The 20364-nt window shown below is 53.6% G+C and overlaps 1 protein-coding gene and 1 non-coding gene across 18 annotated transcripts in view; one reads left to right on the top strand and one right to left on the bottom strand.

Annotated features, from left to right (window-relative positions):
- Positions 1 to 1985: 1985 nt before the first annotated feature.
- The window catches only part of MAPT (microtubule associated protein tau), a 94754-nt gene continuing 76375 nt past the window's right edge, over positions 1986 to 20364 (bottom strand). For 13 of the 17 annotated variants that reach the window (XM_033089283.1, XM_033089289.1, XM_033089288.1 and 10 more), the window contains 4 exons: positions 13637 to 13729; positions 10101 to 10182; positions 8288 to 8400; positions 1986 to 5080 (listed from right to left, as the gene is read on the bottom strand). In XM_033089283.1, the coding sequence (XP_032945174.1) occupies positions 4865 to 5080; positions 8288 to 8400; positions 10101 to 10182; positions 13637 to 13729 (504 nt within the window). In that variant the 3' untranslated portion in view covers positions 1986 to 4864. The remainder of the gene's footprint in view (positions 5081 to 8287; positions 8401 to 10100; positions 10183 to 13636; positions 13730 to 20364) is intronic. The other 4 variants (XM_033089287.1, XM_033089299.1, XM_033089297.1 and 1 more) reach the window with 2 other exon arrangements.
- On the top strand, positions 18405 to 18478 carry TRNAM-CAU (transfer RNA methionine (anticodon CAU)). The gene has a single exon. It is a non-coding gene; the product is annotated as a tRNA-Met (tRNA).

The raw sequence follows: 20364 nt of genomic DNA, 5'->3' as shown, positions 1-20364 counted from the left end.
GAGGTTATGGGATCTTCTGAGGAGGCTCAGTGCTTGATTTTCTTTGTACCAGATGAGTAAGTGGGCGGCCTGGTTCTTTACTTTCTTTTCATAGCAGTCAAGTTTAAACAGCCAGTGAGGCTGCCTGTCCTGGCTGTGAAAGCCTGGAGTTGTGAGGAGGCATTTCTCGGACTGCACTGTTGCTGCTCCTATAGTTGCAGTTTAGATCTCTACTTAAGCTGTCTGCAGTGGCTGGAGCACAGCAGGAAAACCCGAAAAAGAAATTGTTTGCAACTGAAAAACCCAGGGGTTCAGTGTTAATAGCCTTGACCTGATTACTAAGGAGCAGTAATATGATGGGTTACTGTTTTCGTTATTTTCCTTTGTGGCACGGCTAGGGGCTACCTGGTATCCCTGTCTTGATTTAGCAGGTGCATTCCCCAATCTGGAATAAGGCTCCAAAGGAGAGGAAGGCAGCTCTAAGCCTGGAAGGAATCTAAACCATTCATTCCTTCCTTCTGCTAATCAGCGGTGTGTTCTGCTTCAGCTCCAGGCCTCTAGGCTAATTTCCAGGGACAAAGATTCCCTCCCCGACCCCTGCCAACCCCTACCTTCTCAGATTTGAACACACTGGTCCAGGTCTTACAGACTCTGAGCTCAGCCACAAGGGATCGATTGCCCTTTGAGTTGGACCAGGATGGTGTGTTGCCACCACCACAATGAGACAACTGAAAATGAAAAGAGAACTTCTTTAACCTTCACTGCCCCAGAGAGCAGGTAAATTGTGATGTCCAGGTTTTAACAATGTTGCCATTCTCTGTTCTAAGTTCTCCACGGCTGGGAAAGGACTTGCAAATCGTACATTCTGTGTCGTTTTCTTGTCTTAAATCCACGCACGGAGACCTTACTTAATCAGTAATAACTTTATTTGCAAATTCACTTTTACAGCAACAGTCAGTGTAAATCTTTTGTTAAAACACACAATACACCATATGAACATTCACAGACAGGAAGCTAAGCTAATATGGTTTCATGTCCCTCCCCCCCACCCTCAAAATTACTGAAGAAATCACGGGATTTGCAAGTGCCAGAAACCGTCCTGCCCAACACTGCAAATTCACGGGCTAAGTCCGTTAGGAGGTGAGACTGGGTCAGTGCCCAGGGTAACCCTTTTCAACACTGAAGAGCAACCAGAAATCTCATGAAGCCACGGGTCTGTATGCTGATCTCCACCTCTGCCCTCCTCCCCACCTCTTGGCTTTACTTGGGGGACAAAGATAAAAGCGGGTGAAGGCAGAGATCTTGGCAGCTGCTAGATACAGGCTGCGTGTCTGGAGCCGGTGGGAAAGGGATACAGAGATGCCCACGGCTTAGAGGAAAGGATGCCAGGGTCTTTGGGAGGCATATGATTGTGGGCTTGGGACCCAGGAAGAAGCCAGAGCAACCATATGTCCAGATTCCTCAATCCTCACTGCACGGGGCCGGGAAGGCGATGGGAAGTAGCTGGCAGCCTGCTGCACTTGGGAATCATGTCACTGAAAAGGTAGCCCCAAGGACCGCTAGCCCACGTGGATGAAATGAAGAAAAGGGTTACAAGGCAGTTTAACTGCTGCACTCCAGGACGTCCCCTGGCCCACGGTAATTATCTTACAGGTTCCTCCCCCCACCCCCCATAGCACAAGCAATCGCAAACAGGATACAGTCTCACCATTGAAGTCAATTTAAAGGGAACTATTGATAGAGTGGAGAGTTTGAGGGAACCAGGCATACAGCACACCCTATGTCGCCCACCCCAGGGACACTTGACTCTGGAGGTGAGGAAATGGGGACGGGCGAGTGCCCAGCCCTTGGGAGATTGTCCTCAGTTAGGGTCACAAGCCAGCATCCCCCTGCAATCTCCCTGCCATCACTGACCTGACCCCCCTAAACCATGATCTTGACGCTGACCCCAGTAGCCCACCCACCATACAAGGGAGATTCCTCGGCCCCCGGTGAAGGCCCTCGGAATACGGAATTGAAGAACAGAGCACAAGACCTGCAGGAAGAGGAAGCCAGAAGAGATGCAAGAAGAAATGCAGCCAAAATTAGTGGCAGGAATGAGAGGCCACATCACTAAGAGCTGCTAAGTCTTTAAACCACATTTCCTTTTTCTTTCTCAGAACCCTTCTAAGAACCGCAGGGACTCAGAACAGTGGGAGCCTCAGAGTGGAAAGTTCTGGGCCAAGATGATTCCTTGCATAGAAAGCTCTGACTGCAAATGAAGCCTCCAGGCCTAGAGGGGCACCCCGACTCCTACCACCGCCCCCAGCATTGTTTTAAACTACCTAAAGCGGAAGTGGCAGAACTGGGCCTGAGGTTGCTGAGTTGTTTTAAACAGCAATTTTCTACAAAAGGCAGCTTCCCTTTCTCCACAGCAGCAGATGGGACTTGTGCCAGGTCAGCGAGGGCTCTGGCCAGGGGGCTCTAGGAATGGTGTCTCCTGACTTGTCACCCTTCCTGTCAGGCAGCTGGGGCCCCGTTCCAGGGCAGGCAGTTTATCCCAAGCCCTGCTGTGGCTGTGGGGGCCCTTCCTGAGGGAGAGCTTGGAGGGACCCCAGGCGAAGGGCTGGGCCGCAGACCTTCCCCCAGCCAGCTCTGGCTTCATCTCTCTCCTGATGCAGGGCTTTGGAAGACCCTCTTCAGGGCTGCTGTGGGGCTTCTCTGGGCTGCGACCAGAGAGGGCCATCTCCGTGCTGCAAACCAGGCCAGCCACAAGACAAAGGGAGGCCCTGGGGGTGGGGGGCCCCCACAGCGTCCATCCTGGTCCTGTGCTTCAGGCCTTCGCAGCCGAGGGTTCAGATGTCAGAATCTGCTCCCTGTTGGGTCCCTGATGCTGAAGAACACCTTTCAGAGATTGGGAGGCCCCAACAGGCAGGAGCCACACTGGCCCCCCGGGAGCCCAGTCCCAGTGTGGGGAGGAGGAGACATTCAGGACCCTCAGGAGAGTGGGTTAGAAACCTCTTTACAAGCATTTTAAGATACATGCGTCCTTTTTTTTTTTCTTTTCACTATCATAGTCACTCTGGTGAATCCAAGCATAAACAGACAAATCCGACTACAACGTGACAGGGTGCAGACGGGGAGGAGGGAAAGGTGACATCTAGGTATATGTTCAGCTGCTCCAGCAGGACAGACAGCTTTGCTTCAGCTGGGACGGGGGAAGAACCATTTCCGAGGGGCATGTTTCCCTTTGGGGCGTGTGGAGGGCTGGTCAGCGGCACCGGGTTGAGCAGCGGCTGAGCTCTCTGAGAGGCTGGCAGTCACGAGCGGGGGCGGACGTGGGGGACAGGAGGAATGTCGCCCTGTCCTGAGAGGCCTGCCCATCCTGGTGCCAGCTCCACACAGGAAGGGGAGCAGGCCTTCCGAGAGGACGAGGCCCCCCGAGTCCACATCCAGGGTCATTGCCGAGCCCCACTCTGCTTCACGTCTGTGACGGGAGGTGGGGGGCAGGGAACCGAGTAAGGTAGGGTCGTCAGGCTCATGGCGAGGGAGATGCCAGTTGGATGAGTGTAACTTTGAGACAGGTGCCACCTTGTGCCCGGACGTGGCCATCCCTTGATTGCACCCCTTAGTTTACAGTAGGTGCTTCCCCCTCCCAACAATGTCCGTTACTGAGAAGGGGGTTGGTGAGGCTGGGTACTCGGGACAGTGACGTAATGAGGGGACAGGCAGTGACGGGGCACAGCAGACAGGCGTGGCGGGGGCAGACGGGTGGCTGCAGTGGCCGAGGGCGGGACGAGAGGCTCAGGCCCCCTCCCCACCAGACCCCCCCGCACACTAGAAATGCCAGGGGCCCAGGCTTGGGAACAGGCGGTGTCCCCCAAGAGGCACAAGTCCTTACAAGAGAACTGGTTTAGCCCTAAAGTCCCAGATCTGTGAGGTGGCCAAAATCGTGGCTGCAGTTCCAACCTTCAGAACTCAAGAAAACAGGGTTTCCATGGGGTGGAGGGGAGCCCCTCAGCTCAGGGGCCCCCGCCTCTGTGGGTGGGGAGGAAGGCCAGTGCGCAGGACGTGGAGGTCAGTCTTCTCTGAGGAAGTAACCCACAGGGCGCCACCCTGCCACCAGCCAACCTTCTCCTCCTGCCCACTGTGCCTTCAGGGTGGAGGGACCAGAGCTCTTCTCCTACAGGCTGCCCTCCAGGGGGGCACACTGCCCCGCAGCAGATCCTGGGCCACCAAGAACAGGAGGCCACTTGGTCCGTGTGCTGCGCGCGCTCGCGGTGCAGGCTGTTTGCCAGTGCAGGCAGGGAGCGCTCCCTCCACACCTCCCTCTCCCGCTCGCTCCCCCTCTCTCCCCCTGCCCGCCCCGCTCAGCCTCTCCCGTCTCTCCCCACCCCCACCCCTTCCCACTCACACAAGGTTCAATGTGCCTGTGGCTCCACCAACGCACCAAGTTGCAAATCCTTTGTTGCTGCCGCTGCCTCTGTGACACCCCTAGGAGGGGGCCAGAAGAGGGGCACCCCAAGTCCCTTGAAATTCCCCAGAAGCACCTTTCAGAGCCTCTCCTTCTCCCTCCTCTACTCAGAGGGGGAAAAAAAAGAATCAAAAGTAACGGCCCAAGGAAATGTTGGGGGTGGCCATCTTTTCAAGTGTTTTGAAAAACATTTTATTATTCCTACCCCACCCATCGATTTGGAAAGATGAAATTTGCTCTTTTTCCCGTCACTGATTTTGAAGTCCCGAGCCAGAGCCGAGCGACAAAAGCAGGTTAAGTGATTAACCGGTTAACCGACCTGTGAGGAGCAGCTGGGGGAGGGCAGAGGGTGAAGGGCCAGGTCATTATTCTTTTTTTTCCCACACTCTCACTCTCTTCTCTCCACGATTACTGACCGCCCCGGGGGCCTGATCACAAACCCTGCTTGGCCAGGGAGGCGGACACTTCGTCGGCTAGTGTGGCGAGCTGGGACGAGTCCACCATGTCGATGCTCCCTGTGGAGGACACGTTGCTGAGGTGCCTCGGAGACGTGTCCCCGGACACCACGGGTGACTTGTACACGATCTCTGCCCCGTGGTCCGTCTTGGCTTTGGCGTTCTCACGGAAGGTCAGCTTGTGGGTTTCGATCTGCGAGAGAAGAGGGGAAGGAGGGTGAGAGGAAGAGCCAGAGGGAAGGGGTGCAGCCCCGCCAAACCCCCCGGCTTGGGGTGGGCGGGAGCTGATGAAATGGCGGTGACCATGGTTTTTTATCATTTTCTAACAGCTAATACTCATGCGGGGTTCTTCCGTCACCTGCCTCCAAGTCGCCCTGTTCCTCTCCCCAGAGGCAGTGACCACTGTAACTTTCTTGTGCACCCGTACAGAGATATGCTACACACACAAACATGGGACGGTGTGAGTACATAGTTTCCTCCTGCTTGTTGATGGCATGGGATTCCACCACAGCAGATGCATCAAAATTGATCAACTCTCCTAAGGATGGATATTTAGGCTGTTCCAGTCTTTTGCCATCACAAACAACACTGGGTATGAATAACCTTGAATAACCCTGTACGCATATCACTTCACACGCGTGTAAGTGCATCCTAGAAGAAGAACTGCTAGTAGGTCAAAAGGCATGCACATTTTATTTTGGCAGATACTGCCCAACTGTAAATGAGTGTTGAAGGAGAAGCTGGAGATTAAGGGACGTCCCCAGAGCCACTGCTGCCCAGCCATGAGCCTCACACATGCCTCCCTTTGCCAGCGACTGACAGGTTTAGAGGTGGCAGCAACAGCGGCCAGCACTGGTAGGTGTGCTAGAAAACGTGCTGCAGTGAAGCCCTTTTTACAGGAGAGAAATCATGACACAGCCAGGAGCCCCAGGGCTGGGACCTGCAAGGGATACCTGGGAAGCGCAGAAAGCATTAGCCAGAGCTGCAAATAGTACAAAATAATTGTCTCCGGATGAGCCCTGAAGTGGGGGCACAGGAATCCTTTGTGGGGTCCTGAGACTTCTTTAAAGAACAATGTGTACACGTGTGTGCTTGCACGCCTACACGTACCACCTTGTTCCCGTACAATCTTAGGAGGCCGTGGACCCCAGGTAAAGAGCCGCGGCTGCTGTGGGCTTGCATGCGGGCGCAGAGAAAAACCAGGCTCCCACTTACACTTATTTTGTTCCCTTTGGGTCACTGCTTTGACAAAGCACCTTCCATGCTACTGTATTTGAAAGGCCTTTTGACGTAAGCTTTGATAAGGACGTTTATGTGAATGTTTTTTTAAAAAGATTTGTTCTTAAGAAAAAAGCGACAGGGTCCTGGGAATGTCCCCAAATCCCCCAAGCTGAAGGGAACTCAGGCAGCGGGGTCCTGGGCTCCACTGCTTGTTAGCAATCGCGTTCCTCACAGGAAGAAATGGGGGCTTGGGTATCAGGGGATCGTCTGGGATGAGGGTTGTGTCTTCTGGGCGGTGGGCAGGGCAGCGCCCACCCTCTGAGCCACCAGATGTGAGTTAAAACAGAAGTTAGGACATGGACGTGATTCTGACTCCTGTTCTCAGACAACCCCCGAGTTCCAGGAACTTCCCGTTACACGTCTTGTCTGGGTCTCACCCCCACCCTGAGATGTGGAGGCTTCTATCCATCTTGCTAAAGGAGAAAGAGGCTGAAAATGTTTGCTGATCTTGCCCAGGTCACACTCCAAGCAGAGTCAAGCCCAGAGCTTTTCTTAGGACATAGAAGCTTCCAGAGACAGAGGCAGAGACCTTCCCTAGCAAGGCCCAGGCGCAGCAGGTGAGGGAGGCGAGCAGAGCCTCCTGCAGGACTCCTGCAGCCCTGCCCCATGGCCCTGGAGACACGCCGCCTCCTGGAGCCTCTGTCACTGGGCCCAGGCATGGAGATGTGTTCCCGCACCTTGGGAAGCCAAGCATGCGGAAGCATGATGGGAAACAGCCACTCGAGGTCCGCCTTGGAGTCGGGGAGACCAGAGGGGTGCTGCGGGGGGCCAGACGGGGAACGGCCATCCAGGGGCAGTACCTGTCCTCCCCTCGGCCTTTGGGGGGGCTCTGTATGCCACCTCTGCTTTAAGACCATCCCAGCAAATGCTTCTCCAAAACCACAGTCGGGCTGGGCTTTCACCCACATGCAGGATGGTGTGTGTCTGTTCGGAATCCGACCGCCTGCCGGAGGAGCGGATGGGGAGGCCTGGCAATTTGCCACGGGGACTCCCGGCTGCCACCAAGTGTGGTGTGATGGAAAGATGGCCCTGCTGCCACTTCCAACCAGCTGGGCCACCTTGGGCAGTGTCCTTTCTTCCCCCAGGTTGGGTCTCAGATTCTGTCCCGTTCTGGGACATTCCTCCTCCTCCCGTCAATCAGCTGCTGGGAGACACTAAAGACTGGAAAGGGAGCCATTTCAGAACTTGAGGGCAAGCGTGGGTGGGAAACCCCGGGGACGCTTGGGCTGCATTTATGCAGACGAGAAAAGTACAGCCACAAGACCGCATCCTGTGATGGGCCCAGAGGGAGCTTGCTCCGGGTCACACACACCCTGGTGGCCCCCGGGCCCCATGCTCACAGGACACCCACAGCGAGACCCGGAGACTCTAGACACTGCCGGGAATGCCGAGGTCCTTTGTCCAGCAGCCTCTGTGGACACTTCCATGACAGACAGGTGGAGGATATGCTAAAATCTGTATTTCAACATTATTGTTTTGCTCTAACTGCCTAGCGACCCACTTAGAAAATCAGGTCAGGTTCCCATGCCTTGTTCTCGGTGCACTGGGGCTGGCTTTGGGGGTGGCTATTGCCTTTTGTGGATGCTTGCCAACCATGAGGCCTCAGACAGCAGCTCTCACCTTTGACTCCACCAAACAGTCACCTGGCGGCTTTAAACACTCCAGGTGTGGCAGCTGGCGAGAGCTGCCGTGCGCTGCTGTGAGCGGCCCACCGACAATCGGCGACCCCCTCAGCCCTGGGGGAGCGCAAGGCTCATACCACCAGCATGGGCCTGGGAGCTGTGTCCTACACAACTAGACTGAGAAACAACGGCTTGAACCGGAGTGGGGCGGCGGCGGGAGGTGGAAAAAGGGGGGAAAAAACTCCAGGTGCCCAGACTGCACCTGAGATCAATTAAGTCAGACCCTCCAGGGTGGGGCTCAGGCACCAAATGTACTGCAGCTCCCGGGACTGCCGAGGCCGAGCGCCACAGTGCCTGCCGGTGGCAGCCCAGCGATGTGAGCCCGTCCCTGCAGGATCCTCAGCTTCCTGCCTCCGGAAAACAGGCCCAGCCTTGTCCACCCGATTCAGTTAACAGCCACACCCAGAGGCAGCGCCTCCCTGCCCCGCCCCCTTTACCTTTTTATTCCCTCCGCCAGGGACGTGGGTGATGTTATCCAGGGAGCCAATCTTCGACTGGACTCTGTCCTTGAAGTCCAGCTTCTCAGATTTCACTTCCACCTGGCCACCTCCTGGAACACAAGGCACGCAGAGCGTGGCGCCTGGGTGAGGGCCACGCAGGACTCCGCGTAGACGCCCACCTTGGAGAGGGGTAGACTCTCCTTTACTGAGAACGGGGTGGGCCCCAGCCTGTCCTTCCAAAGGGCGAGGCAACAGTTTGCTCCATTTCTGGAATCAGGTGTGCATCAAATATTTACCCAGAAGACTCCTCCTCCTTAGATAATGCAAAGGTAAATGGCAGCTCAGTTGGGGAGAAATGAGTCTGCGTTCTAAATTGGTTGGCTTCCAACAAGTAAGTTTTTTTTATGTTAACATCCTGTAGCGACAACACTCTACGACCTCAGAATTAAACCAAAGGTCAAAATGCACCCTAACTAAGGAAGGGCCCTGACCCTTTCTCTCTCCTCAGACGCTCAGTGCCCTGGCTGTGGATGGGAGACGCGGCCCGAGGAAGACGCGAACGGCAGCTGACCCCTGAACAAGGGTGTGGACTGCGTGAGTCTTGTATGTGGATGTTTTCCCCAATAAATAGTGTATTCGTTCCTTATGAGTTTCTTAATAAGATTTTCTTTTCTCTAGTTCACTTTATTGTAGAAATACAGTAGATCATACATATAACATATAAAATATGTGTTGATCCACTGTGGGTGTTATCCGTAAGGTTTCCAGTAAACAATAGGTGATTAGTAGTTAAGTTTTAAGGGAGTCAAAAATTCTATGTGGATTTTCGACTGCGGGGGGCGGGCGCCTTTAACCCCCAAGTTGTTCAAGGGTCAACTGTACATTCCTTTCTGGGGACGGATAAAGCCACCCAAGAAAGCTGCTCCCAGTGTGGGAGGATGGTGACAACAGTTGAGGGACAGTTTCCCTGGGAGGGACTAAACTCCCACAAAATGTCCAAGGGAGCCAGACAATAATGAGACCCATTCTGGGGGAAGCTTCTACCAGCCTTCTCCTCCCACGGTAACGGTTCCGGTCCAGATCTGCCCTAAGGGCCTGACCGAGCCAGGCGTCCCTGCTCTGGACTCCCAGGCGGGAACCGGAACCTAGACTTGTGCTGTCCAATACGGTGGCCGGCCACCAGCCACACATGTGGCCGCTGACATCTTCATTAAATAAAATTAGTTCAGCTCCTCAGTAGCATGAGCCACATTTCAGGTGCTCAGCAGCCACATGCGCTCAGTGGCACCCATGCTGACGTCACAGGGATCGGACACATCCATCGTCACGAAGGACAGTAGGCCTGATTTCTACATGGTGGGGGACGGGGCGGGGAAAGGACCCCAATCGTGTTTTCTGTTCAGAGTCACAGCAGGGGCATGGCAGTGGCCCAGGGCTCCCTGTTGCAGCTGATGCAGTTGGTTAAGTGTCCCCATGTTGGGTAGGGACCAAGCTGGGACAACCACACAGCCAGCTTTCAGGGGCCAGAGGCCCCTCCCGGGCTCCAGACGCCCCGTGTGCAGCCTGCTTGGAGCACCACAGGTGAGGGTTTAGGACCAGCACCTGCCCTCCCGCTTCACTGTGTCGCTGCCAGCAGGGCCCTGCTCAGGAGTGTGACAGGGCAGCCACACCTCCCAGGATGCGGCAAGTTCCCCCCTCAACACTCTCCTAGATGGTGCGTCCCACCCGTCTTCCCAGCCACTCAGGAGAGGCCCACCAGCCCTGTCCCACCCCCAGGGCTGCCTAACACGTCCCCACCAGTCAGGGCTACCTGGCTTGTGGTGGATGTTTCCTAATGAGCCACACTTGGAGGTCACCTTGCTCAGGTCCACTGGTTTGTAGACTATTTGCACCTGGAGGTAAGAGAAGACGAGAGAGAGAGAGAGAGAGAGAGAGAGAGACAGAAAGGGGGATGGACAAAGAGAATAAAATAGGATTATTTTCTTATGGGTGTAACAATGAAAAGCAGCTGTGTAAGCCGGGCCGCTCGGACAGTGTTTCCCGTTTGCCACGAGGCACACACCCTCATGGTGGAAAAATGAGTTGGAATTCTGCCAACCCTGCCCCCAGGGCGCTGGGTCTTCACAAAATCACTGTAGGACTAGAGAGCCTTCCATCCCACAGGACAAGGACGCTCAGGGCAAACAGGAAACTCTGTCGCTGTGCAGAGCCCATGCCATTTGTTTAGCAAACACACGTGAACAAGTCACTCTCTTTTTCCTGACATGAAATTGACAGATCACATTTAGTGACGACACAGGAAGAAGGGATCGATATGATCTGTTTGTGCAGCATTTGGAAACTCTTGTTGAAAAAGCGAGAGCCGTTTCTGTGGGGCCTTAAAGAGGAGAGGGCGGTGTGGGGTGGAGAGGTGGCCTTCTCCCAGGAGAAGCTTCCAGAAACCCCAGCACCACCACAGCGAGAGCAATGATGGTCAGCGAGCAGTGTGGCAACTCGGAGGTAAGAGACATTGGCACCTGAGTGTCCCGGACATTTCAGTTCTTTACTGAAAGGAGCAAAGCGACACCCACAGGAGGACAGGCGGCCCAGCAAACCCCACAAGGTTAGTGCCCCAGCGAGCAGACCCGGACACACATACAAGGGAGGCCTCGGGCTCCAGGGCTCAGGCTGGGCACAAGGGGCCACCATGTGGCCCAGCCACACTGCCCACCCTCCAGAGGGCAATGACGGCCCCTGTGCCACCCACTGATCTCAGCACAAGAACCAGCTTCCCGGAGGGGCAACCCCCACGGGACTCCCCATTGGCAGATGAGTCTCCCAGAGGAAGTCTTACAAAGCCATGGCTGTCCGGGCATCCCCAGGCGGGCACTGAGGGACACTTCCCAGCAGTTACCTGGGTGAGGGCACCTGAGGGTGCAGGAGGCCAATCCCCAGTTGGCTTCTGCTCCCTGCCCTGGAGAGAGACGGCCTCATCGGAGAATGGGTTTAACACGGACACCAGGAAAAAAGGAGAGGTTTCTCCTTAGGTCTAAATCATCCGGAACAATTCAAATCATTTCAGTTAATCAGAATTATGTTGGCACGTGCCGTTAATTGATAGAGAGTTGACAGGCTGACAGGTGTGGACATGTGGTTTGTGTGCCCGCAGGAGGGAGGGTGGGAAGCACACAGGTGTGGCAGCCTGCACCCACGAGGGTGGGTGGGTGTGGGTGCAGAATGAACAATTCTTAGAGACCTTCTGGGACCAGGTGTGGGAGAGAGCTGTGCTCTGGGCTGGGGCACTGAGGACAAGGGCAAGGGGCTCTGAGAACTTGTCCCAGCAGGAGGGAAAGGGAAGTAAATGGTGTGACCAAGGCTTCCTTCTCTTCCCTTGGGCCTGGATGAGGTCCTTTGTGAGAGGGCGGGGCTGTGTAGAAGGCGGAACCTGGAATGGCAGAGAGGGGAAAGGAATGGGTGAGGGTGAGAGCCAAAGCTGGAAAGGGAGCCCGGATGACAGCAGGCCCAGGAGTGGGGCCGGGAGGGTCCCGAGGTGAGGGAGAGGAGCAAGTCCCGCTGCTGGGAAGTCACCTGCAGGCTGGGGAGGGGTGGGCAAGCCAGAGGCGGAGCCCAGTCCTGGGGTCCAGTGCCCCCAAAATGCATGAGGCTACCCTTGTGCAGGGGCTTGGAACCCCCCAGCCACCTTTCACCAAGAGAAAAGCTTTGTGCAAAGGCTCCTACTGTAAACAAGCTGCGGCCACGGGCCAACGTTGCTCAGGCCCGGCCAGGAATAGCTTGTGGCTCTTTGCCAGGTCATAGCCCACAGGCTGGACAAACAGGAGGTGCCCGAGGAAGTCCCGTGATGTCCTGTAACTGCCATCAGCAGTGGGAGTGTACTCTCTCTTCCCACCTCCTCCTGAAGGAGCTGTCTGCCGTCTGCAGCCCACTGGACCCCAGGGCCTCGGCCTCACCAGCCCTACCTCCCACCAGCCGACGAGACACACGGGAAACCACATGCCCTCCTCCTCTGGCCAGAGCCGAGTCTGCAGTGAGGCCAGAAAACCAGGAGTCAAAGGCTAAAACAGTGACCATGAGCTGGCGTGGGGTGGGGCGGTCCCCACACCTTCTCTTCCCTTCTCTCAGCACAGAGTCGGTGGCAGTAGTGGCAGTCAGTGGGACAAGGGAGCAGGGACTGGGGCCAGAGGAGACACAGCAGACACTGGTGAGGAAGCGTTAAGTTAACGAAGCGCCATGCAGCAGCCGGGGTGAGTGCCCCATACCCAGGTCAGGAGGCGGCAGCACATTGCGAGAATAAACCCTCGGGCGGGACACAGATGACGTGCGGCCCAGGCCCGGCATTTTCTGGAGGAAGAGCTTCCTGGGGGCTACCACCCCCCCCCCCCCGGGGCTGCCAGCCAGGCGTGAGATGCCTGCCCTCAGAAACCACCCTGTCCCCAGCGGGGACCTCAAGGGATCTTGAAACTCCTGCTCCCCAATGTGTTAGGAGGGGCAGTCAGGAGAGGGCTGCGAGAAGGGGGCCTCAGGAGGACGAGTCTGCACCCACTGGGGTGGACATGGGTCACCTGAGGGGAGGACAGCAGCGCTGACCAATCCAGGAGGGGAGCAGGGGGGATGCCAGCCCCAAATCTCAGGGACACATGCACGGGGATGCAGGGGTCCCCGGGACATTAGGGAGAAGCCAAATTTCAAAGGGCCCAAAGCAGCATCTCCATGTCAACGCTTGGCTGCAAGCGGGTCCGGGATGTGGTTCTGTCAGGCTCTCCTGCCTCTGAGTCTCTGCCAGGGGGTGGAGCTGGTTTTCAACATAAGCAGAAAGGCTTAGGAATCGGTTTGCCCCTCGCAATGTAGAAGACAAACGCGAGCAGAGACTGGACTTTCTTGCTCTGAGGTAGGACAGTAAGACCTTTGTGTCTGCTCGTCAAGAGCAAATGGACCAGCTGTCCACAGTGGAGCCACTCAAAGTGAACCTGCCCGGCTGATGGGGGAAGAGGTGACAGCCCCGTCTCAGGAGCTGCCACCTTCAGCCCAACCTCATACGGGCTGTGGGGCTCCGGGGAGCCCGTGGTGGGCCGTGAGTGGACCCCACCTCCAGTGTCAGGCCAGACAGAGGATCAGTCATCTACCCTACGCTGCCCGTGTAGGCGGAGACCCTTAGGTGCAGGGCACCACTCCTAGAACAGTGGGGACAGGTGTGGGGAGCCTGGGCTGCATTTACTTGGGGACACACACAGACCCTGAGCCGGGGAATGGTTTATTCTATGCAATGTTTCGCAACGATATACTCATGCCGCTTCCAAAAACCAGATCCAGCATCGCAGTACGGTGCAGGGAACGTGTGAAGGTACTCACACTGCCGCCTCCTGGCACGTGTCTGATATTATCCTTTGAGCCACACTTGGACTGGACGTTGCTAAAATCCAGCTTCTTATTAATTATCTGCACCTTTGACAGCCAGAAAAAAGGATGAGTGACACAGCACAGCCAGATCCGCTGACTTCACGGTGCGGAGAGGAGGTGCCCGCCTGCGGGCGGGAGGGCAGCATCACACGGCCCCCGCGAGCTCCTCAGGAAGGCATTCCAGAAGTGTGCGTGCTCTGAGGCAGACGCCACCTTCCACCACGGGGTTTACAAGACAGATCCATCAAGAGGCAATTCTCCACTTTACAAAAGGGTTGCGTCAGGGAGGGTCTAAGGCACGGCCTCTGAGGCCCATGAACCACAGCCGAGGTACCAGGTTGGGATGGAGGAAAGTGGGCTCAGTGATGTTACATGAACATACAAAGTCCCACCTCTGTCCTCCACACACCTACCAGGGTCCTCAGGACATTCACCCAGACCTTTCTGCGGCTGTTCTCAAACCTGTCTGTCAGGCACTGGAATCACCTGCAGGCATTTCTTAAAAACTCCCAGACCCCACCTCTGACCTAGAATCAGAATCGTGTCTCTGTGCTTCGTTTGGCTGCACTGCTGGGTTGGAGGGTCACTGACCCCCGTGTTACGGGGAGAACACGGACGGCTTTCTGGAGCAGACAGTCCAGACCCCCTCCGGGAGAAGGCTGTGTCTCGTGGAAGGCAGGGCAAGCGCTGCCCTTCCAGCCACCGGCTCACCCTCGTGCACAATCCCGCCAGGTGCTTACAGGGAACTGGGCAAATGGTCCCAGGTGGTCTCCCCTCAGCTTTCCTGGGCAGGTGTGGCCCAGACTGCAGTGACCCCACTGTAGTTCTGTGAGGCTCCTCTTTCTCCAGGTATTAGCGAGTGGGGAATGACTTTGACCCAATTTGTCTAAAAACTGAAATACACAGACAATCATGGCACAGAGAAGAGTTGAAAAACTCTTCAGTTTGTCTGCTAGGGCAGTGATGACATCTTCATCACCATGTGTCTCCCCCACAGGAACTCCGTGTCTGGAAACAGTGTGCCTTAGTTTCTATTAATCACAGATTAATCACAGATAGAAATAACTGCCAACTGGAGTTCCCAATTAAGAACCGGCATTGCTCTCTTAGGGAAATGGCACCAAGACCTCAGCTGCTGGGTGGGGGCTGCTGCCCCAGAGGCCCAGGGTCTGTCAGGATGGCCCTGACTCAGGGTTGCTGCCCTGACCTGGCTCATCTAGGGAGAAGGGTCCCAAACTCTGACCCAAGTGCTAGAGCTGGCCCTCAAGGGGTCCACAGGTCTTCAGCAAAATGAGGAAATGAGGACACGATAGCAAAATTGGTGTATCCAACTTTTTGGTATTAAAATGGCCTTTCTTTTGTTAAATTATTAATTATTAAATCACATTAGTAATAGAAAATACTTATTATTTTTAGATGTCCTTACTCTGGAAAAAATAAAAAGATAGCAATCTTTTCTTGGACACCATCCCCAGCTCTTTTTCCTTAAGTTTGCTGGTCTCAACCCAAAAACCTGGGAAGTATGCGTCTCACCCACTTCTTTATTTCCTTTTATGTTCCCTTAAAATAAAAAGCTATGTATTTTTTTTTTGTTCATAAGAAAAGCAATACATGGGGCTGGCCTGGTGGCTCAGGTGGTTGGAGCACCATGCTCCTAACGCCAAGGTCGCTGGTTCGATTCCCACATGGGCCAGTGAGCTGCGCCCTCTACAGCTAAGATTGTGAACAACAGCTCTCCCTGGAGCTGGGCTGCCCTGAGCAGCCCGAGGTCGGCGTGGGCTACTGTGCCCTGCCATGAGTGGCCGGCAGCCAGTGTGAGCGGCCGGCAGCCAGCAAGAGCTGCCGTGAGCTGCTGTGAGCAGCCGACCAACGCCTGGCGACTGACCCCCTCAGCCTGGGGGAGCGCAAGGCTCCTAATACCGCATGGGCCAGGGAGCTGTGTCCTACACAACTAGACTGAGAAACAACGGCTTGAACAGGAGTGGGGGAGGGAGCAGGAAGAAAGGGGAAAATAAAGCTATATCCCATCATGATTTTGGAAAACAGAGCTTAAACAAAGCAACAACAAAATAGTTTTCTTGCCACCCAAACACAACCACTATTGCATTTCATTGTATTCCCTAGAAGTCTCATATATATAAAAATAAACTACCATCATATACATAGAAATGATAGTAATTATTTTGTCCACACAATTTTATATCTTGCTTTATCGAGTAACATACTCTAAGCATTCGCCATGTTCTGCAGTCATCAGAAGCGTTATTTTAAATAACATGTCATATTCCATTTTGTGATAACTGTGCTATCACACATCACATATTGATTCCATTTTAAACAATAGCAACAGCCTCGCCCTGAACACTTTTCTGCAAGGAGTTTTTTCCACATTATGGATGATTTTCATAGCATAGAGTCACAGAAGTAGAATTTCTGGGTCAAAGTTATAAATATTCTGGAAAAAAACACTCAACACAACTCTGCAAATGGTTTTCTAAGAGGACTGGATAAACGTACCCTGCGAGCACTGTTCAGAAAGTCAGTTTCACCAGATTGCTGCCAATATTGGGCACTTAAAAAATTGTTTCGCTTATTTCTTTGACTAAAATAAATGGGACTGCATTGTTGGCTCATTCTGCATTTCTTTGATTGTTACTAAAATTGTTCCTTTGCTCCCTTTTGGCTGGTAGGTGTATTTCTTCCTAACATACAAATGCTTACATTTTTATATACTCAAATTCTCTCTTTGTAATATCTCCTTTGGTTTTCTAAAATGTAAAAGCCACCTCCTTCAGAGTTTGGATAACTATCTAATTCCACATCACCTTTCTCACCTGCCACCGCCTTAGCTGACTGATGAGGATTCCACTGGAGGCCCTGAGAGGTTCGGTGACTCGGTGGCAGAACCCACACAGGGCTCTAGGTGAGGGTGTTTCTGTGGCCACGGCTATGTACGTGACAACAAAGTTTTGCCTGAGCTGTCCTCAAGGCTGTTGTCTCATAAGGCAAATAAAAATAACACTCTCCCTTGGAGAACACTGAAGGTTTCTCCTGCCAGCAAGGAGACACCATGACAGTGCCGAGTGCCTCAGCCCAGGCTTGAGCTGGGAGAGGTGGACGAATGCGCTTTCTCATACTGCTACTTAAGGAATTGCTGTCACCCTCTGTTTAATGTCTTTGAATCAATTTGTGCCACCCTCAGATTTTAAGGAGTTCCCACATGAATTCCTTCTTTGGTGACCATTTTTTATCCATAATTTTCCACGGGATAAGGCCTCGAAGCCAACTTGCCTGCTTTCACAAAGAGTAGTTTAGAATTAGAAAACACAGACACATACGCGTGCACACACACACACACACACACACACACAATAAAACAAGGAAATTTAAAGGGTAATGGTAAAAGAAGGGAAGTCGTCAGCACTGACAATGACAAGACTGATCATTACATTTAACTCTGAGCTTCCTGGAAGCCAAGGCAAAAAGGGAAACATGACGAATTACATTAATTTGCCTTATCTGACAAAGAAAACTTACCAGTTTTTCAAGGAAGAGACATTAAGCAATAACAAGATCTGCAGCATACATAGAATGGTTGTATTTTTTTTTCCATGTGGCTTTTTCTTGTTCAAATCCCACTAAAAAAGTAACAAGACTCTGTGGAATTTGTCAGTAGATACAGGATATTTACCAAGCAGACCTGAATTACTGTTAATGGTCAAATTTAGCCAACACCCTTTACAGAACATTAGATTTACAGAAAGGAGAAAAAAGCCTAATGGTTGGCATTACGAAATTGGAATCCTGAAACTTAATTACTCATCTAGCGTAACATGTATGATACTGAGCCTCAGCTCTGAACAGACACTGACAATACCCATCATAGGCGAGAATAATGTTTTGGATGCTCCAAATTTTGATCTGGGGATTCCTACTCAGGGGAGAAATTCCTGCGGTCAGGGTTTGGTCCTAGAGGAGATGCTGGGGGTGGGGGTGGGTCCACTTTGGTTTAATCTGTATCCTGGAGGATCCAAAACAGTCCCAAACCCTTATTAGGCTTTAACCTGGTTCCGTTTGGGCTCATATCTCTCAAAATGCTCCAGACGGCCCAGCCCTCCCCCAGGAGCTCCCAGCTGGCCCAGGGGCCGTGGGCTGTCCCTGGCAAGGTCTGTCTACAAGATGCCCAGCTTCACCTCACTCGGGGCAAGAGGCCCCGTGCTCAGGATTGGGAGCTGGGACGCTCTGGTAGGAAAGCCCAAGGTGACAGCCTGAGAACTGACACAGGAGAAGTTATGTATCTAGATCCTGTTAAGTCAACCAGACACGGAAGAGATTCAAAACAAACAAAAACAAACCACGGGAGTCACCTGTAGAATTATTTACATTGTTCCTTTAAACACTGACCGCTCCAAGCTTCTTCACAATGATTTGATTTACACAAGCTTTTTCAGAAACACAGAAGCTGGGTATAGGGAGGGATGCCCAGGGGTCGCGAAGTTACAGGGCTGTCCTGGAGGAGGGACCCAGCTGGCTCTGCCCTCTACTCACCACAGGGCCGATACCTCAGCCCGGGTTCACCAGAGTCCAGGACAGGCAAACTATCCCAGGGACAAATTCACTTTATTTACTCCACGTAAATGTTCTTCATGTGAGCTTTTTAAAACGAGAACTGGACTTTGTCAATAAGTATAATGAATTTGAGAATATTTCAGTTTGGGGTGGCCAGTTAGCTCAGTTGGTTAGAGGGTGGTGCTCATAACACCAAGGTCGCGGGTTCGATCCCCACATGGGCCACTGTGAGCTGCGCCCTCCACAACTAGATTGAAACAACTACTTGACTTGGACCTGATGGGTCCTGGAAAAACACACTTAAAATAAATAAAAGTTAAAAAAAAAAAAAGAATACTTTAGTTCCTGTGGCCACAGAGGCTTAGTGATCTATCGCCATCTTGTGGCCATATCGAATATTGCAGCTCAAGGCTTTCAAAGCCCAGCAGCTCTGGTAGGTTTCTGGGTAGGTTTCTGTTCTTCCTGGGCATCTAGGTCCTGTCCAGCCTGGGGTCCTCGCACCCCGTGGCTCTGAGGATGGCCAGCACATCCTCAGAGGAAGTGGCTTTAACTCCATCTGCTCAGAGCCACACAGACCACCCCTACCTCGGGCTCCTGTGCCCTTTTCTGGCCATGAGCCGGCACATCCCTTCTCGCCCTTGGCAGCCACAGGGATCCCCAGTTTTCCTGAGCAGGCAGCTGTGGCCCCACGTGAGCGCCCTCTGTCTCTGACCCGGGATGGCACCAGGCCCCCTGCGCTTCCTTCTCTACTCCCCACTGACCACACGGAGGCGCTGCTGAGGCTGCTGTTGACTTAACCTCATCTGACCCTCACCTGCCCTCTTCTTCAGCTCAGGCGGCCTCCCGTGACCACTGAAACCTGAGCCCGAGGTGCTCAGCTGGTGGTGCTTTCCAACACCCTCTTTCTTCTCCATCCTTGCGAGAGGATAACGTCCTGTCCTGTCCGGGAAAATGCCCAGCTAGTTCACAGCCAACCCAGCGGGACTTCCCTCTATCAGTTGCTAATTCTCCTTACCTCCCGTGAATGAATAAAGCTCCCGCCTAAACCCACACTCCACTGGCTTCCCCAGTTCTTAAAAAAAGCTTTATTTTGCTTTTGCTCTGAAAATCTCTAGGATGCAGTTTCCCACTGTCGTCTTCCAGCACTTACTGTATCTGGGGTTCGGGGCGAAGCCACAGGGACACAAAAATAATTTTGTTTTGCACTCTTCAAACCACACACGTTCACTGTAGCAAATCATGGAAACAGAGAAAGGTCCACAGCAGAAAACTGATGTTTTACATTTTTCTCCCGTCCAGTGATTTCTATTGACCTGCTGTGGTTTTCAGTCTGCAGGTTTACAAGCAGGAACGGCCTTCTGCTCTTCCTTCTTCAGGGAGCTGAGTTATTCTTCGCACAGAACACTGCCCCTTCTGTAGCCGAATAAACACTGATTGAGCGCTTACTGTACGTGGGCGCTGCGTGAGGCCACAGGGACCCAAAGATATCAATGTCACCTCGCGGAACCGTCAGCCCTGTGCCGACGGAGGTGGCACGAGGCAGTTTGGCAGATCATTTTACAGGTCTTCTCCATGAATCCCAAGTACCTTCTTTTTTCCTTTCCTTTTCCATTTTCCGGGAGGTTGACATGTTGATCTTTGTTGTAATGGCTGAGATGTTCTTTGGTTCAGATGATTTTCTAGGTTTCCCAGGGAATTTAAGGGGAGGCTGTTATTCCTCCCTTGGCCACTTTCCCACGCCTCCTCCCCAAGAAGTCCCAAGAAAAGTCACCCTTTCTCCTTGAGCCCGTCAGCAGATGAGGACATATGTCTGTGCCCAGCGTGGAGAGCTGGTGACCTGGGCACCTTCCCCCGTTCCCACTCTGGGCATCAAGGCACTGGCCCTGGACCCCAGACCGCTCTCCCCGCACAGCTCCGGGAAGGGCAGCCTGGGTGCCAGGGGTGGGTTCCGGCCCTGAAAGGGAGGCCCCGCCCCCACTCAGCCCTGTCACTGGTGCTCTCAGCAGAGGTGCAAGAACTGGGCCAAACGGTGCCCAGACCTTCCAAACCAACCTCAGATGAACTCTGGGCTGGCGGGAGGACACTGGGTTTTTGCCGGTGTGTGACAGAGC

The sequence above is a fragment of the Rhinolophus ferrumequinum genome, chromosome 21 (genome assembly GCF_004115265.2).
Source record: "Rhinolophus ferrumequinum isolate MPI-CBG mRhiFer1 chromosome 21, mRhiFer1_v1.p, whole genome shotgun sequence".
NCBI classification, from domain to species: Eukaryota; Metazoa; Chordata; class Mammalia; order Chiroptera; family Rhinolophidae; genus Rhinolophus; species Rhinolophus ferrumequinum.
The sequence above is the reverse complement of the archived record's forward strand: the minus strand, read 5'-3'. Positions and strand labels throughout refer to the sequence as shown.